The sequence below is a fragment of the Neolamprologus brichardi genome, chromosome 6 (genome assembly GCF_056152115.1).
Source record: "Neolamprologus brichardi isolate AB-2024 chromosome 6, ASM5615211v1, whole genome shotgun sequence".
NCBI classification, from domain to species: Eukaryota; Metazoa; Chordata; class Actinopteri; order Cichliformes; family Cichlidae; genus Neolamprologus; species Neolamprologus brichardi.
This window is the reverse complement of record NC_142109.1, coordinates 12,164,521-12,184,251: the sequence shown is the minus strand read 5'-3', so window position 1 is coordinate 12,184,251 and position 19,731 is coordinate 12,164,521. Positions and strand designations below refer to the sequence as shown.

The following is a 19,731-nucleotide window of genomic DNA, read 5'->3' as shown; positions in this document are numbered from 1 at the left end:
CCCAAAAGTCCTAAAACATAATCCACATACTCATGTCAAACCCTCCTCTCTTAAACACACAGACAAAAAAAAAACATTACACTTTTACACAGAAAGGGGACAAAAACTGCTGATTTATGTCACTTATGAATCAACTAAGATAGGTATGACTTTAATATATTGTTTTATTCAGTCACCATTCACCTTATTCCTCCTCCTACTGGAGTTATTGTAATACTGGGATGTCCCAGTAGCCTGTTAGTTAAGACAAATGCCAAATAACTAATGTCTACGTTTGATTCCCCCCCCCACTTGAATGGTCCCTTGATACATGAAACCCACCCTTTCCAAATGCACTCTATTGCATCTCTCTTACAGTTATGCATGATCCAGTGTGATTAGTGCAGTTTGTTTTCCAATTTTAAAGTTTTGCAAAATTTGGCTCGGTAGTTTCTGCGTAATCCTGATGACTAACCCATTACATTTTTGTGTAGACTCACATCATTTTCTTTGTAATTGCACAATGGGCCCTGGCACTGGCAGAGCACCGCCCTAAAATTGTCTCAAATGTTTTTATTTTTTTCCACATTCGATACTGCCTTAGCTTTTTAAATAATTGAATCAGCGTTACTCATGCTGTCCTCCAGCCTGAAGAAACTGGATTACACTGTGCAAACACCATTATTCCATCAGACATACAGAGAAGCACGATCTCTGAATAAATATTGACTTTCTCCTCAGCAGACTCATCCACCCTGTGACTTAGTTGCCCTCACTGCTCTGCCAGTACTGCAGTCCGGTTTTGTGTTTGTGTGCTTACAGGCTGCAGAGTCTGCAGAGGTGCTCTGGGAGGCGTCGCTAGAAGATACCACAGAGACGCTATCGATAGGTGTCCCACCAGACACGGAGGCGGAGGCGGTTGCCAGGACGGGGGTGGAAGTGCCTGGAGATGGCATCACGCCCGCTTTCTTTGGTGCAACGATGACGCTTCTGTAGAGAGAAGAAAAAGCGCTTATTATCAAGACTCATAGATCAACTGGAAGAAAATGCTGATGCTGCCAATTCACAGAACCCTTCATAAGATTTTTGCACACAGCATGACTAGAACAACACCACAAACTTCACTGACACATTAGAGTAGAGGAGTAATTATTATTTAAATAAGCAGAATAGTAGCCAAAGCAGCCCACTGAACCTTACCATAAAACAGGACACCTGATGTAATGTCGCAATTTAAAAAACTGTTTTATTTGGACATTTCTACTTTTAATTAAATACATTTTTCTTTAGTCAACAATACTACTTTGAGAAAACTTGAAGAAACTACAGTTTGGCTACACTGAAATCAAGCTTCATCTAAAACATCTTTAAGTGTGCCGAAGTGCTTTCTATCTAACGTTCACCCTCTGATGAATGCACTGGGGTTAAGTATGTGAATACTACTGAATACTTTGGCATGCAGACTCTAACAGCCAGGAATCAAACCATCGACCCTCCAATAGCAGATGATCTCTACCCCCTAAGCCATAGCCACCCGTTTTATTAGATGTCATCTTCTGCTTTATCACATAACACCAGCTGCATGTTATCTGACATTAATACAACTGCTTCTATGATGCCTGATATTTAGTCTACCAAATCAGTACATTTATAATAATATACTTCTATAATATCTCAGTTATTCTAGAAAACCTTCTAAAATAAATACAAATAAGTGATCTTTTTTTGTTGTTGCTCAAATTCAGGTTATTTCAAGGAAAGAAAAAAACATTTTGAAATGAAAAATATCCTGTTAGACTTGGCTCTTACATTGGCTTTGCCTTAAATAAGGTTTGCGTCCACACTTGATTTTAAAAATGACAACTTTAAGTTGTTTGTTCTAAAAATGTAAAAAAATAAAAAATAAAATCAATGTATCCTTAGACACAAATCCTGACATTAATAAAAAAACAACTGCCAAGCATCACAAAAACAGCCAGATTAAATATGTACATTGAGTTTCTCTGTAACAATGATGCTGCCTGTTGAGAGGTCCCTCCTGTGGAGTAACAGGAAATGTTTCTCATAGTGATGTGGTACGAGTAAGTGGAGTTCAATTCTCATCCGGCGAACAGCAGATGCGAGGAGAGCAGCATGCAGATAAGCTGTCAGTTTAGACCGGGGCTCTGACAGACCAGCGGCCATATCAAAGAGAGCCTGGCCTTGCTTATCAGTGCTGACATAGGAGAAGCAGGGTCTAATCCCTGGCTACTGCTCCCCTCTCAGAAACACGACCCAATGCAGGTTTTAACAAGACATGCAAGAATACGTCAAATTTGAATATGCAATAAAAAGAAGAGGCGCAAACACAAGAGCTTGCATACATTCCTGCACGTCCCCAGTTTCAGATTGTGTATGTGCATTCTTTCCTGCACACACCCACGAGGATAGTTTGCTCTCTGTACTGCAGACAGATACCTGGCTGCTGTGTCAAAGCATGCGCTCAGCTGATTTAAGGCAGCTGATCAGATCTATTTTTACTAAAAGTTACTGTAGCTGTTAAATCCTAACAGCTTTGAGGAAAAAAATAATAACTGTGTCAGGAAGGCTTGACAGATGGAAGGTCCACACAAGGTCCACGTGATGCATAAAACCCGAAGTAGTGACAGAAGAGAATGAAATCAGTATTGATAGGCAAGAAGAGTGGAGATAAAAGTATCTGGTAATTTTTTTTCTGTTCAGATAGTGAGTGGACTGGACGGTGGTATCAAGAAGCAAGGGTGGCGCTGACATGAAGCACCCTGGGTGTCAAAAGCAGCAGAGACAGAAGGAGAGACACCCCTGCTGAGTGAAGGCTGAAAGTGTGCGTGGATGTTTTCAGAAATATTTTAATGCACACACATGAGTGTCCAAATAAATGCTCGAGTGCACGGGTGTGAAGAAGTCTGCCAGTGAGCATGTCTGCATATGTGTTTGGCCTTCCATCTGTTCCTCAGCAAAGGCTCAGTGAATTATTCAGCAGGTCATTAGCCACACTTATCATGAGTGGGCCGCCCCAGTCGATTAATCAGCCGTCAGCGGCCCCACTCAACCCGCAAACAGGAGCCCAGGGCAGAAAGTGTGTGTGTGTGTGTGTGTGTGTGTGTGTGTGTGTGTGTGTGTGTGTGTGTGTGTGTGTGTGTGTGTGTGTGGCTGAATTATTTAGAAGGTCTAACCTACTATGGCTAAGTGCAGCTATGACTCCAGTAAACTCTGCTATTTCAGGTAAAACAAGTGTGAGACCGAATAACAAATTGTCTCAAGTTGCATGTACATAAAAATACTCTTCTCTGGAGACTTTACCTCAGACTGACACGATGGAGAGAAGAGTGCACCCCAGCAAAGCTTTGATCATAGCTTTCACTATGTAACAACAACACTGACCGTACGCACACAAACACATTTGTACACATCTTCACCCTATGGAGCTGCGGCTGGCGGAAGTCGGTACCTTGATGTTATCTGTGATTTGCAAGTGTGAACAACATCAACCAAAGTGCCCACAAAAACAACTGCCTCATTAAACCAATGGAAGACAGTGGTTTAAAAGGGGGTAAACCGTTCTTTGTTAATTATCCAAAATAGAGTGAAAGACACATGTTTACACACAGTAACCAAGGAAGCATAAAAGGCTATTATTAGCCGTAATAAGAGTGCGCCGCTCACAAAGCCCATATCTTAACATCTTCAAGTAATCCTGGGTTTAAAGACAGAAGACCTGGGGAACTCCCTTGTCCTTTGTTTATACTATCAACCGAGTTTCTCTTGTGTTACTTGATGTTAAATAATCTATTAAAAATGGAGATGATCGAGAGCAACCATCTAAAACTACGGTATTAAACACGTGCAAAAGAGCTCAGTCTTTATGTTTGTCAAACAAATATTAAAATAAAACATTAACAAATCTCAGTTGTGGTAACCAGACTGCATATTAGACCTCGCTTTATCAATTTCAAGGTGTTATATACTTACAGTTTTCATTGGTGGCTCAATTCTTTAGTAAATGATATATGAAAAATCTTTTCCCAGTTTAATTTCTACTGTCTTGTAATCACAACAATATTTGACAATTTTGTTAAAGCAATGTACTAAAAACAATGGCAGATATTTATCATTATGTCCTGATTCGGATATAATATGGATCTTTGCAATTAACACTAGCACATAAATGTGTGATTTTTATTATACCAGCTAAAGTGGGTTCAAGCTTCCTCAAGGTACATCACTGCAGGTGAACTCCAATGCAAAGCGACAACGTCTTTATTAACTGACTTTTCTAAAAAGGTAGGCCTTGACTGAGAGCTGCGCTCATGCCTGACACGCTTACCGCCAGCAGTACATTAACAACATTTAATCATCAACAAAAGTCATCTGTACATCAGCTCTCACATGCATGCAAAGCCTGCTACCAGGAATGCAAACAACCGCACCATGTATATCCCACTGTCTAACACTCACATATTCTGCCGAACCATGAAGTCTAAATCACAGACTCATACAATGACACTGTTTAGTTCTGGTTAGTATCAGCAAATATTTGCAGACTGGCTGTCATAACAGGGGCATGGCTGAGAAATGCATGGGAGAAATCCAGCACGTCTCCACTAGTAAATAAATCTGCAGGGATACTTCACCCTCTGACCCGCCTCCAGTTTTTATCTGGGAGATCCCGGCTTTTTTCATACATTGGTCTCATAAATCCAACCCTCTGGGCAAGCAGAAAGTTGCCATGTTTTGGCAGGAGATGTCAGTGCAGAATGTCGGCTCTGGCTTGTACTCGTGTCCCTGGAAGACTTAGTGGTTAGCGGGAGATGCCGAGCGGTGATAAAGTCATTGCAACAGATAATAAACACCATTGGAACATATCTACATGTGTCGAGAGGTAATTGGTAAGGGTTGAGAGACAGCGGGGTGATAAAAAGCAGTAAACCGAGAATAAATATAGGCTTAAAACCAGAGGATGACATGAATGGGAGGGGTAGTTTTGACACGGAGGCATCAAAATAACTTGGCACACTGACAGACAGTAGTGTGTGCAGGACACACTAAAGGCTGAAGTGACTGATCAATCAATAAAGCCAAACATTTGGTGGTATCCACTTTTTTAAAAATTCTCTTCAGTCCCAATTAATTGTTATTGTTAATAATAATAATACTATCTAATATATAATCATACATTATAGACCAAAGAGTTCATTGATTTTTTTCTGCTTAAAGAAATAATTCTGGTGATTGAATATTGTGTGAATAATATGAATAAGATGTTGGTTTTCAGTTTAAAATAATATAAAAGTCTGGACTAGTTAACCTCCACCTGGATTTGATATTAATTTTTTTGTGCAGATGTGCAAGTGATTAATAAAAAGGTAACTGGGGTAAAGTCTACTGTCAGCGTGCCCTGCATGAAGAGGCTCCCATAACCAGCAAGTGAGCTGTTAGTCTACGTTCTCCAGCTCTCCTGACGTCCTCTCTTCCTACTGAGTGTGCTCAGCGGACAGGAGCCAGTCTAATCCCCCTGATATGAGGAGCGCCCTGAGACCTGACAAAGCATTCCTCAGATAAAGACACGCGATCACAGAGATGCTGTGGAATTCCCACAGTTGGGGGGCAGGCAGACTGACTGAGTGTGAGCGTGTTTGTGAGTGACAAAGAGAAAAATGTAGAAATGTTTTCTTTGGTGCGTGAGAACTTTTGACTTGACACGCTTCCCCGTGACGGCTTCCTTCTCCCACTTCTCCCATCTCTGTGCCTCTCCCTCTTTACCCTCCCCACCCCCGCCAAAATCGAGCCGTTTGTAAAAGTCTATGTGCGAAACAGCGCTCCAAATGCAAACCAGACCAGTAACCATCCTCCCTCACCTGAGCCCGTCTGTGACTTCAGTACCCTGCTCTGCCTTTGAAGCCTTACTCCTGACTGTTCACCCCATACTGCTGGAGATAACGCAAATTATATACTTTTTTTTTTACTCTAAGAAAGGAGGGAACCCCTTATAACTGTTAAACAGGGACAGACAAAAGCTTTCCTCAAAACTTTTTCTCCGTCTTAAAACAATTTTTTGAAAGGAGGAAGTCTGCATGAGGTGAGGACCTTAGTAAAGAGAGAAGTCGTCACCAACAAAGACTCCCAGTCCAAAGAGGCTTTTGTTACTAAATGCTTTTCAAGATCCGCTAAAGCCCCCTCTGAGGAAATAAAGCAAAGATGCATTCAAGGTTTAACTTTCAAAGGTCTCCCGCAGTCATGTTGGGAGTAAAATCCTGTGGAACTGTCAAATGCAAACGTTGAGACTATAAACACCATATGTGCTTTTTAAGTGTATGTCAATCCATGTTCACACCCTCACCTATCAAAAGAGCGGAACTGTGGCGATGGTTCTCTGGCCGCATCGCTCACACTTCCCAGGAACGCTGGCGGCAACAGGCTTGGATCCACCACGATATCGTCAGTTGGAGCGCTCACCAGGCTGCGCAGAATGTCCTTCACATTTTTACCCTTTGAGTCAGCAGACAGAGCAGGTCTGACCTCAGATGACAGCGTGGACAAGGCCTCTGAAATGGCATCGGGACCGTGAGTTCCACCGGAGGATGACAGATCTGCGTCGCTTGCGGCAGTTGAGGTGTGGTCATCTCCGATGCCGGAATCATACCGGCGCAGAGAGAAGCCGTTCTCTCCTTCTGTGCTACCTGAAACAGCAGCACTATCTGTGAGGACATAAATAATAACAAATAAGAGCATCCACTTCCATCAGAAAACCTGATTTACATATTTTTCTTCTGGACTGTCGTCTAGATTTGACCCGTTACTGAGATATTAGCTGTAGAGCAGAAATGTCTCTTTTCTTAAAATTGACTGAGTTACATGGCACTTGTCTAATAATGCTTAATGTATCAAAAACAGAGGGCGGGGACAGAGGCATAAACCCTGCTCAGAGCACATCATCTACAAATCAGAAGATTGGTGATTCAATCCCTGCTTGGGCAAGATACTGAACTTCAGATTCCTCCTGATGTGTTCATCAGTGTGAATGTGTGTGTGATTTATTTACATGGCAAGTTACAATCACAATCAGGAGAAACACACACCAAAACAATCTGCAGGTCAAATAAAAATACACAAACTTTAAAAACAGCACTGCTGTGCTTCCACAATTTTTAAGATGATTAGCAGCTGTTTGGGTTTTTTTTTATAGTCGAACACTATGCAGTACATGAACCCACTTATTAAAAAAGAAAAAGGAAAAAGGAAAAAGTCAGGATTCATAGATCCTTTTCAACAACTTGCTTCATTCTGATGCACATAAATGCGCCTGATGATTTTTTTTTCTTGAAGGTTCTGTATACCTGTACTCCTTGCAGACTGGGAGCGTTGAGGGTGTTTCTTGTCATTGTGGGGCTCCAGGATGTCACGGTACTTGGACACCATGAGGACTGAGATGAAGTAGACGACGGCAAGAGCCAGAAACTGAGCCTGCTTACCGTCCTCCTGAAACAAACAACACACTAAACAATCTGTACGTGCGTCCTCTTTGAAAAGCACCAGAGGTTAGAGGAGGCTAGAAAAGGTGATTTCATACACGTTGTGAGTGCTGTGTACAGGCATGCGAACGTGTCTGCTGGACAACTCACAATGTCTCTGAAGACGACAGCCCTGAGGCGGTTTATGTCCATGTCCTGAAGCAGCCGGTCTAAATCTCTCACTGGAGACATGCCACCTGTCACAGCATCAACAGGACTCTGCATGCACGCATTAAAAATCAAGCAATTATCATGTGAAATGTATTACTATCTGCAAGGGAAGTGTAAACCGCACGTGCACGTTTACACCATTCTGGGTGTTTATTAATCCTTCAAGGAGCAGGGTAAGGTTTAACAGCTTAGGGAAGCTATCCCTCCTGAGACCGTGTCCTTAACATAATGGCTTTTCTATAGAGCCACTGCATTATAAATGAGGTTTAACACCCGGTTCAGGGAAGAACAACATGACTTTTACTGGAAGTCACTGTATCAAATCAAAGGGGCAATGACAAAGGGCTTAGTCTAGTGTAACAAATAGCAACCCGTGTGGTAACATAATAAGATATGAGCTAATGCAATAACACTTGGTAGCTGCTGGTGAACAGGACAAAGGGCAAAGCGCCTTCTGGTTGCCTACTGAGGACAGGAGAAGGACAAAAAGCGCATTATACAAAAGATAATCGGCACAAATGTGGGAACCGGTCGCTGAAAAGTATGATGTTATTTTGCGTTTGATGGTAGAGGAATTTAAAACAGCAGAAAATGTAAGTTAAGGTGATCATTTCAAGTACTTGCCTGCGCAGATGCAGACTTGGCTGTTCCAAGCAAAGTGCCTTGCATGGCTGTGTAGCTGCGGGCTGAGCTGTCTGCGCCGTTCTTAAACTGGGCTTGCTGACACTCCAGACAGTTTCTCACTGCAATAGCACACACTAGGGAGGGACGGAGAAAGAGATCTTATGTGACATCATACAAATAAAATCATTGTCGGGGGGGAATGCAAACACAAAATTTAAAATCTTTGCATTTACAAGCCTCCGAACACAACAAAAGAGCACGTAAAACTGAGCCGCGAGAGGAGCGAGCAGAGAGAGACAAAAACAGGAGAGAAAAAGCGAGGCCGTGACAAGGTCAGTGCTCTGGCCAACTCTGGCAGCATCGTTCACTCTTCCCTGCTCCACCTCTCCTCCCAAGGTCATAGTGCAAGGGTGTGCTCTTGAATCACATCCACTGTGTGCAGCTCCCATAACAAATGACACTCCCGGGTGTGCACATGCTGAGTAGGCAGCGCGATACACCCTTCAACGGACAAAAAAAAGACGAAAAAAAGAAAAAAAAACCCCTCGTTGTCCAACAACTTTAGGTGGGTTCAGAACTGGCACACTTAACATTTGTAATTTAATGTATTGCTCCTCTTTGGACCCCTCCCAACCCCCACTGCTCAGAGCGTGACAACTGACAAATGTTAACTCTGAGGCATTTAGATTACGAAGGAGGGAATTATTCCGTCTGGAAATGGGCTCGCTTTTTCCATTAGGACCACTCTTTCATACGACCATTTATAAAAGGAAGAAAAAAAGAGAGGAGAGGGAGGGGTGGAGACGCTAAAACCTTGTTACAGTTTTCCAAAATCAGATTAGGTGCCAGCAATGGGGAGCGCATACCTCATCAAATATTCATTTCATAGCGGCTGCTTTCTAAAACTGAACCTGTGCTATGGTGGCATCGTTTTCCTGTAAAACACACACAGCAGCAGCAGCAACATCAGAGGGAACAAGCGTTTTTAGATAACAAGTCCGCCTCTTGACAGCCGTTTTGTTTGAGGGCTGGACTGTGTTTAAAAGCAGAAACGGATACCTGAATGTGCAGCATTAAATATCCAAAGAAAGTATACTGTACTACTTTCATTTTTAATCTGTGCATGCTGCGTTGATAAGGTGTGCTGCAAAAAAAAAAAAATTAAATGAATAATGGAAGATTTTCAATATCTTTTATTCAGTGATTGTGAGGCTAGGCTTTTGATGCTGTCAGGGGAAACTTTAATAGCCTAGAACAGAAGGCAGACAAAGGCCTCGGGCTACGCGGCAGTACAGTACAGCCAAGGCCATTATGAACAACTCACTATATCATGCGAGCAGCCATTTTAAAGTGTTGCCATGCAGGAGGGTTATAATAACAAGATAAGAGAGGGCTGATATGAGTGGGGTGAACGAGGCGAGGGGGATCCAAGTGGGAGCTGGAGCTGAAGATTGAGAGGAAGAATACAGGGACGAATACAGAAGGGAGGGTCAAAAACACTGTAGGGAGCCATGACTGGGGCTAATACAGAAGGCTGCTGCCAGCTGACGTAAGGTGGATCAATGAGCGGGAGGGGGATGAGGGGTGGGGTTAGTAAAAGGATGAAACAGAAGTGGGAAATTCACTTGAAAGCCAGCTACACATGTAAAAACTCAGCAAGGCAGAAAAAAAGCAGAGGACCAAACAAGAGAAATAAAGCTAGTTAGAAGCTCAGGAATAATGACAACGTGCATACCGAGGCGAAGGCACTGTCGGAGGATGCCTCCTGATGACATGTTTTTCTCAGCTTCTATCTCTGTGAAGTTGAGTGAGCTGGCAAAAATAAGAACATCCACAAGGTTGATGAGGCGCTGCAAGAAGGTGACCGAAGCCTCCACTGACAAGCCATGGGAGGGCTCGATGTTTTCTAGCTCATGCTGAAAGTAGAGAGAGAGAGGGGAAAAAATATATAAATAATAAAAGTAATAATGAGGAAACCTCTAAACATTTTCTCTCAAAAGTAACATTACAGTCAGGTTTTACCCTGGTCAGAAGCCTCGACTTGAATAACCAGTGATCTATCACAGTTAGTAAGTTGTTACATACGTAACGTGAGCAGCACTGAAAATACATCAAGGAATGTGAAAATGCAATTTTTCACATTCAGGTTGAAATCTGGTTACAGAGCCCACGCAACTGAATGTAAATCAATTATAATGGAAGTGAACCCGCTCCTTAGACCGGTCAGGTCATTGGCAGAAGCAAAGAATGGTGCAAGAGAGCGGCTGTCACTGAGGTCAGACAGGACTTAAACAAACTAACGTTGTTAGGAAGCAGCTAACTGTAGTCTAATGTGATTGGGGAAAGGTCAATGTGGATGGATAACTTCCTGTGACCGGAGCCACAGCCATACAAATACAAACGTAAAATCACACGTGCAGCGAAAGACTCACGGAGGAAGATGTGGCAGCTGAGAGCAGAGGTAAAATGCCTCCGCAAGCCATGACGAGATTGTCTACCACCTGGGATATGAGGTGTATGCTGTTGTGGACAAACACCACATTCTCGCTGCTGTTTACAAAGTCCAGAATCGTCTTTGTGGAGTGACTAAAAGGCAAAAGACAAGAAGATGGTTTTAGTTATTGCAATGATGTATTAACCTCCTAGGACCTGCCGTCCACATATGTGGACATCACATTTTGGGTTATTTAGACCAAAATACTCAATTTTGCTCTACATGGGCCTGATATCCACTTATGAGGACATTATACTGCTACTGTTCTATCAAAATTTTAAATGAATATCCTCATATGTGGCTCTCATTTTTCTTAAAAACAAAAATAAATAAATAAATAAATCTGGTAATTCTTTGTTTTTACATTCATCGGGCCCCAATGTGACCAAATATCAAAGAGAAATTAAAAATGCATGTCGTGGAAGAGTTCGGGTCTTAGGAGGTTAAGGCACCTCTAAATTCACCTCAAGTCACACTCACACAGCGTAAAGCTATGTGGCTTGTTCTTCTTTTATTCAGACACTTACTTTAATATCTGGTCCCATTGCACAGTTCTAATGTACTTTTCTAGCTCAGGATCTGTTACAAACCAATTTCGATAAAGAATGACTGAAAAACTCACTTATTTGCTCTACAATTTGATAAGATTACACCATTCTGACAATTACAGATTTAGAGTTACATTGTTTTTAAAAGCCTGCTAACTCGTAATTTTCTGAACAAGACAGTAAACCTATTTTCAAAGTGTAAGGACCAAACTATTTTTTTCACTTTCCAGTCTTTATGCTAAATTGAGTCAATCACAACAAAAAAAATATAAAACATAAAACTTCTGCATGTTCCTCAAAAAATCTTTAGTTGATAAAGCCATATTTCTGTTTATTGAAGCATTAATAAAATCAGAGCCCGCGGACTGTCGTCCTACCTTCTCCACATCTGGACATCTGTCTCAATCGAGAAGAGCAGGTCAGCGAGGAGACGCTGGTGCATGTGGGACCAGCGGAATTCTGGGATGCGAAACATGGTGGAGCGAGGTGCAGGGGTGCTGCTGTCTGTTGGCTGGCCTGAAGAACTTCCTGCGGCTGTTGATGCAGCAGCTGCTGACTGACCTTGGCTTGTTTCCTACAGAAATATGGAAGCCAAACGTCATATGTTTTAATGTGACACGAACCTTTGACAAAACACTTTGAAACTTAAACGCTCAATTTTGTGTAACACCTAAACTATAATAAACTATTGTAACACCTGAGTAACACATAAGTGCTAAAAAAAAAAAAGGGTGTGGATTGCATACTGTTGCAGAGGTCTCCTTCAGTTCAAGTTTCTCGGTGTCTAAGGCCACATTGGACACGTCCAGTCTGGCAATTTTGATTTCTTTGGTTTTGCTGACAGACTCTGCACCCTTCTGAGTGTCGGAGCTGGTAGAGGTGGTGCTACTGTCAGCGGCACCAGATGGGGTTTCTTCTTCAGTGGCACCGCTGGTCTCTGATGGCTGGACATCTGCAGTGGAGTCTGATGCCGCTGTAACCTCCTGGGCTGTAGATGGCGGTGTGGTGTCTGAGGGCTGCTGGCTTGTAGTAGTAGTAGTTTCAGCTATGGAGGAAGACTGTTCGTCGCCAGCTTTTTCTTTAGGTGCTTCTGTGACACTTTTCTCAGGTATTTCAGCTGGAGAAGTCTGGCTTTCCACACAAGGCGCCTGTTTCACTTCACTTTCCTGTGTCTCAACTTTTTCTTCTTCCTTATTCAGCTCCTGTTCTTCACCCCCATCTTTTTGTTCGTCTTCGTCCTTCTTCACTTCCCCACCTTCCTCTCCGGTGGCAGCAGAAGCATAAGAAGACTCCTCTTGGCTGTCATCAGCATCGCTAGGATGGACCTGGTCGCTAACAGATGACACGTCAGCCAGGTCCTCATTGAGGACGGAAGCTCCACCGAGCACGCTGTTTTCTCGCTCTGAAGCTGCTGGCGGTTCAGCCTCTGCTTCATCTAAAGAGTCTTCTGTCATTGACTTTGACGAGTCACCTTTGTTCTGTTCACTTTCAGATTTTTCATCATCTGTTACAGGTGTCTGTGCATCATCGCTACCAGATGGTGCAGAGACTTTGCCCTCGTCCACCGCTTTTGTGTCAGCCGTTTCATGTTGTGCAGTTTTTCCAGTAGAAGTCTGTGCTTTCTCTTTGTTGACGTCTTCACTCGGCTGCTCTGTAGCACCTTTTTGCGTCTCCTCTTTGACACCCGAGCTATCTCTGGTAGACTCCTCCCCCAGCTGCTGTTGCTCTTGTTCTTCATCTTTGGCCCCGGCCAGGATGTTGGACACAGTGATGGATGCCTGTCCCCTTTCATCATCAACCTCCAGCAGGCTGGAAGTAATGGTGGAACTGGATGCTGAATCAGGGGTTTTCTGGGACAGCTTGTCCACAGTCAGCTCAATGACAGTGGAGGGAGCAGTTTCCTCTGCAGGTGGCCCATTAACACATTCCATAGTCTCAGAGCTTTGGCTGACACCAGAGATGGAGCGAATCGTGCCAGTGGACTCTTGATGCTGGTACTGACGGAACATACGGGACAGATTCTCTTTGTGTTGCTCAAAGGTGACCTGCAAACACAAAACATGTGATGTTAGAAAAACTAATGTCGTACTGTTCACACACTTTATCAGTCTGCTCCGTTTGCCTAGTTTGATGATAAAAACTGGTTCATTGGCTTATTACAGTCCATCCACTGATGATTCTGTGTGAATAAGGAAATAAGCAGGCCAATATAACACACACACTAAATGTTTAAAGCAAAATATGTATTAATATGCACATGTCAGTGATGCCATTACTAATAAGAATGATGATGAGCCTATTTAGCACTGAAATTATCCAGTGAGATCTGTTCCTCAATAAGCAACCAAAAACTGCAGGTCATCAGATATTCATATCTAGCTAGCCACAAAGTGAGCCAATCCCCACTCTGCTAAAACAACAACTACTTAGTTTGTCTTGATGCATGGTCAATCATCCAGGTAAGTAAATCTCCAAAGATGGAGAAACCTGCAGTCAGCTGAGATTGAAGAAGTCACTGATGAGTAATGAAACATTTCTCCCACAGAAAACGCTACGTCCAGATGAACAGAATCAACTTTTGGAGAACAACTACTTAAAAAAGTTACTTTACTTTGCACCTCATAGTTATCTCACACACAGCATGGCTTGCACCAAAGTTAACTGTACAAATGAGCCCCATGTAAGAAATGCGCTCCAGTCCAGGTGATTGAAACGGCAGTATTTTATTTGCATCGTACTTCTCACTAATTAGCAGCTAACCTGATATCACTTCCCTTTCACCCAAATATGCTAAATGAACTGGGCCTTATTATATTGCTTTTCTATTCTACTTGAGCACTCAGAGCACTTTATACAACATGTTTCATTCACACACATTCACACAAGCTCTTTTTGTGCATTTAACATTCACACTCAGATGAAGCCATTGGGAGCAAACTGCGGTTCTGTATCTTGCCCAAGGATACTCTGGCATATAGACTGTAGCAGCCAGAGATCAAATCACCGGCCTTCCGATTAGTCGATAAAGTGCTTCTGAGCCACAGCCACACTTTTAGTTACCTAAATTTGGTTGCTTTTAGCCCAAAAACGCCAACACAGCTGCAGCCAAAGTGTTTGGAGACTTCAAATCAGGCATTTTCCATGGATTTAAACTTCTTTTTTTTTTTTTTTTTTTTTTAAAGGGAGGGGGGAGATACTTCTGTAAAAGAATTTAGAAACATCTGTCCTATAGGAAATCTAAACATCTCAGTAAGGCTGGAAAAAAGCGTGCTGTAACCGTGAAAATAATGTGACCATGTTATTAGGGCTGTACTTATACTGTATATAAATTAACATAAAAACCATCCAGCTACTTATCCACTGTATCCATTTTCTGCTTTTTTCCTCATGTCCCAACAAACAGCAAACCCCAAATTATGGAAGCACGATATCCTCAAACTGCCTGTTTGTTGTGTGCTTCTTATAATATTTGAAAACTGGGACCATTTGTGGCTAACTGTGGCATATTTAAAACTTTCTCTCTCCCTCTCTTACATGCAGCTGCCCACGGCCTATTAACCTCTATCAGTCTTCTTACCATCTGATATAGGTATACTAGACTGCTAGTCTATAACGACAATAGTCTGCAGTGGCATTTGAGGAAGAGCCCATCCATGTAAGCAGTCATAGATTAGCGGTAGACACTATTAGTGTGTGTCTCCTAGCTGCGCTGAGTGCGTGTCCAGCATCGGCAAATCCTCCCACGCCTAATTTAAGACCCTGCATTAATCACTGGGATTGGAGGACAGAAAGTCAAAGATGGGTTGTAGGTGGAGGGGGGGGGGGGGGGGGGGGGTCTGCTGTGTGAGTGAAACTAGACCCACTTTGCTGCTTTTTTACCTGAGGCTATTTGGATAGGAGGAGAGAGAAAGAGAGAGAGAGTGAGATCTAAACAAAGAAAATGGGAACGCTGGAGATGAAAAGGAAGGAAAAAAAATAAGAAATTGCAAAAGGAGAAAGAGAGTCATTGAGAGTGGAAGAAAGGGAAGGGGGAGAAAGAAGCTGATTATTTGTAATTAATTAGGCGTTATTGTTCTAAATTAGCCTGCTACATGGGTGCTCATTAATCTTCTGTAGTGGGAAGCAGTGATTGGTAATCCATAGCTGTTTTCTGAGTGCACAGCCCGTTCTAAATGCACCAGCAGTCTGCCTCTTTCTTTCTTCCTTCCTCCTGCTTTCCCACTGATCACACAGCAAGACCTTCTACCCCATTAGTTTGAGCTTAATTTGACATTTAGCATTTTTAGCAATTAAAAGGCTGCATTCAGAGTGCACCGCTATGGAAATTATGTAGGCAAGCAGCTCAGCACATAACGTCATAGATTCAGGATGCAGTCTGTACATTAAGATGATGTATGCCGGCCTTAAATGGGGCTCTGTAACAGATCCAGTTACCATTAGACAGAGGTAGTATATGTCTCTGTGGTTTTTGAAAGAGCGTTTAGCTTCGCTACAAAATATAGAAACTGCCTTGGGTGGCTAGGACATCAGCGCTGATCTAATCTAATTTCATTCTACTCCAAGACTCGGTCTGGCCTCAGTGGGTTATGGAAAAATGCTATGGTAATGTACAAAAACATGGTGGGCTTTTCTAATGTGACAGGTAACATGGAATTAAGTGGATGCAGCACAGCCAGATCCTAGAAAAAGATCTGAAATGCCTCAAGACTCGAACACAAACAAAACCCAACTTGGACAACTTTGTGTTTTTTGTACACAATAATACTTGGACATTTTCTTTATTATTACTATTAGAGATACTTTAAACATTCTTAACTGCACTTCTAAAAAAGAAAGGACTTTTTTGCAGAGTTTTCACAAGTTCTGAATAAAAACGACAACCTGTTACAGTAAGAGAGCGGCGCAAAGCGCTGATCTTGAGAGGACCCCCATGGTAGGAGCTTGGGAGTCCCCATTTAGATTGGCGATAGATAGATAGTGACCACAAAACAAGGGGGAAATGGAGAGGGCAGCGTGGCTGTAATCCGATTTGCTAAATGCAATTCCTTCTCCAAAATCAATGTCATCTGCTACTGCAAGTCTCCATGCAGTTTTTCTCCTATTCACAGCACTTTCTTTTCTCACTTCTTGTTAAAACTTTTCTTAGTTTTGTCCTGCCCTGCTGATCGAGGCCAATGCAGATAGGCTTCATTTTTATTTTTTATTACAACCATAACAAGACAAGCTTGTAGAAAGATCCTTCCATAGCGTGCAGTAACTTGCACTAAAAGTCAGAAAAACACTTCGGATCTCCACCATTTGGTTATCATTAATTTCATACAATATATATCTTGTAATATGTAATATTTTAAATATATGAATACTGGAAATGTGCAAAATGTTAACTGCTGGATAACCTCGACAACACTTGATGCACAGCTCTTTATCTAGCATTAGATCCTCACTTTCTTCCTTTGTCCAGTCGTCACAGGATCGCTCTCTAAACTCTTTGCCAAGAACAACAGCTTGAGTCAGGTGTGTGTGTTTTAATAATCTTAATAATCCCAGAAGGCAAAGACTGTTTTGCTGAACTACTATTCCTGTGATGTTTAGCACCCCTTCACAAACTCAAACAGACTAAATTATTACACTTGGGGTTTGAGTGAAGAATTTTAATACCTTAATGCGTATTAAATTATGTCAGATATCTTTGCTCCTCTCTGCTTATCGCCATCTTTGTGGTGAAAAGTCTGGCAGGTGATGACGATAGTCAGCAGTGGAAGTGTGAAGGGCATCGGGACCTTCACGCCCCGATCTCTCCCTTTCGGAGAACTCCTCGTTCTCAAACTGATTTGTGTGCAGAGACGGACGAGGGGCACCTTGGGTGGGTTGTGTGGGCAGAGAGTGGGAGGGCTGTTGTGTCACCGTGCCCACCTGCAGAAACATCTGTCTACTTAGAGACACTCGTGCAGATACACTAATGATTGATGTGAATAAATGCACATATGAACACACGAACACACACATGTGTGTGGGGAAACTATACACACAGCAACTTAATGCAAATAGTTTTTTCTTATATCGTCTCCTCAAACTCTAAATATGAAAATTAGAATATCAGCAGGTATACAATATTTGTAGTTACCTTTGTTAGTTAGCATTGTATTTCTAATGTCTGCAAATAAAAGGAGAATGTATATACTACTGCTAAATAAGGTAACACAAAGTCATCTCTTTTACTTCCTATGGAGCAGCTGTGCTGTCAGCAAACTCGCCAATATGTCAAAAGTAGCCATAAGTCATTAAATGTCTATTGAAACCATCAAGAAAAAAAAAAAATTAATAAACAGCACTGGCACAAATAGCACAGTAACAATATCTGTCCCTAGTGAAGCGGTCTCTAGCATGTAAATGAATGATATCACAAAAAAAGACAATTTATTTTATCTACAAACGACCTCTTTTTTTAAACTGCATAAAATAATTTTTGGTGTCCTACAAACATGTTCTAGACAGCCCCAAAGGAACCTCTTGTTTATCATTTTATCGTGCAGCCAAAAGAGTGACAAGATATGTGTAAAAATTCAACAGACTGTGCTTTTACTGTACACAGTGATCATTCACCCAAACACCCACTCTGAGCCAGGAAAAACCCACAAATTTAACACAAGAACAAAAAAGGTAAAAAGCAGACATGCTGCTGCTCATCCCACTCAATCAGCCAGAAATCTGAACAGCCAATACTCAGATCACAGATAACTTACATGAAAAATAATTTTTAAAAACAAAACTTTTATAGCTAGACAGAAATTCCTGTGTATTAGAGCCTGTAAATGATAATAAAACTCTGTGTGTAATGTCTAATATTTTTTTAAAGCCATCCTGCATCAATAGAAAAAGTATTTTCAGTGCGAGTCACAGACAACTTTTCAGTCCGTGCTCAGCTTCAAGTACAGCATCACTCTACAAATCAAACTGACAATTTTACCATGTTTTACACAAGGCAAACTCAATCATAAAAAGTCTTTGTAAAGAGGAGGTGTGCAAATATGTGTGAATGCATATATGCGCTTATCAAGAGGCTCCCGGTGGGCTGGTTGTATTTATGAGGCCTTGTTTCTCTGATTGTTCTCGCGCAGCTCCCATGAATATTCAATGTGATCAGAGAGAAGGGCTTGCTAGAACTCGAGAGAGAAGGAGGGCAAAAATAAAATGTGCCTGGTAACTCACAACAGACGCACGCGTGTGCAGGGACGCGCACACACACGGACGCACGCACAAACGCACTACAATCGCGCGCACAAACACAGCCCTGCAGCAGTGGGAGGAGATAGCAACAGTGACAAACAGCTTTGGTGCTACAAAGGTGGCAGGAAATCTATCAAACGGGACAATAAAATTGCAATTGAGTTTCTTTAGCTTTTTTTATAGCAGATGCATGCATCTTGGTGGGACCTGCTGCAAGTTCAATTCAGAGGCAGTCCCTGGCCCTCTGTGTATTTGTGTGTGTGTGTCACATTGTACAAGTGCATGGGTTTATTCACGCACTGTAAGGGTGAAATTCAGCAGGAACAACTGTAACTTCAGTCAAGAAGAAACGGCATTAATCTTGCTGCAAATACACCACATTGTGGGGGGAAGAAAATAACTAGAGTTTATCCCTATTGTAAAAAAACCCAGCTAAAATATTAGCATTAGTATTTTTCACGCTCCCCAGCAGTCTATTTCTTTTTGAAATATCTCAAGCCACTCAAGCTTGCAGCAGCATCTGCTGTTGTGCATACGTGTGTTACCTTTTCAGAATTTCACTGACACTCTTCTACAATATGCTGACCAATATTTTCTTCTTCTTGAGTCCTTATCATTGTGCTTCAGTGTTCAGATGTGTGGGAGTTTTAAAACACCCCACATCCAACACACACAGCAGCCTACATGCCGCTGATCTCCCTGGCAGTCTTTCTGTGCCCCCTGTTGGATGAAACCCGTCATGGCACTCCAGGCTACAGTGAAGCGTCTCATATCACGAGCACTTCTTTAACTCAACTTTCAATCTGCCAGGCTTAAAAACCCCCCAGACCACAATCTGACACCAGCCTCAATTACTTCACTGCTCTGGAACAGAGGAGCGCAATATGATATCAACACTGAATTTCTAAAGCAGTATTTTGAATTCAGGTTTTGGAAATAAAACGTGCCAGAAGTTTATTTTTATCTGTGTGATCTGAAAGAAAGAGACGCTATACATAAACACAGAGAGGGAAGGCTGAAGGGATTCTTTCCAATTGGTTTATACTGAAACTAGCTTTTAAATTACAATCACTATATAGCTTCCATAGCTTTATCTGATGGGCACCGGGACGCAAGGTTCAATTACCCCGCTCGCCTCTGCTGAAAGTAACCGGGCGAG

The 19,731-nt window shown here is 42.2% G+C and overlaps 1 protein-coding gene across 8 annotated transcripts in view; it reads right to left on the bottom strand.

Annotated features, from left to right (window-relative positions):
• lrba (LPS-responsive vesicle trafficking, beach and anchor containing) overlaps positions 1-19,731 on the bottom strand; it is a 176,075-nt gene that overhangs the window by 112,510 nt on the left and 43,834 nt on the right. For 7 of the 8 annotated variants that reach the window (XM_087841692.1, XM_087841691.1, XM_087841693.1 and 4 more), the window contains exons 22-30: positions 12,092-13,390; positions 11,723-11,919; positions 10,736-10,889; positions 10,039-10,219; positions 8,304-8,437; positions 7,620-7,727; positions 7,335-7,476; positions 6,338-6,695; positions 800-969 (exon numbers count right to left, since the gene is read on the bottom strand). In XM_087841692.1, the coding sequence (XP_087697818.1) occupies positions 800-969; positions 6,338-6,695; positions 7,335-7,476; positions 7,620-7,727; positions 8,304-8,437; positions 10,039-10,219; positions 10,736-10,889; positions 11,723-11,919; positions 12,092-13,390 (2,743 nt within the window). The remainder of the gene's footprint in view (positions 1-799; positions 970-6,337; positions 6,696-7,334; positions 7,477-7,619; positions 7,728-8,303; positions 8,438-10,038; positions 10,220-10,735; positions 10,890-11,722; positions 11,920-12,091; positions 13,391-19,731) is intronic. The other variant, XM_087841696.1, reaches the window with a different exon arrangement.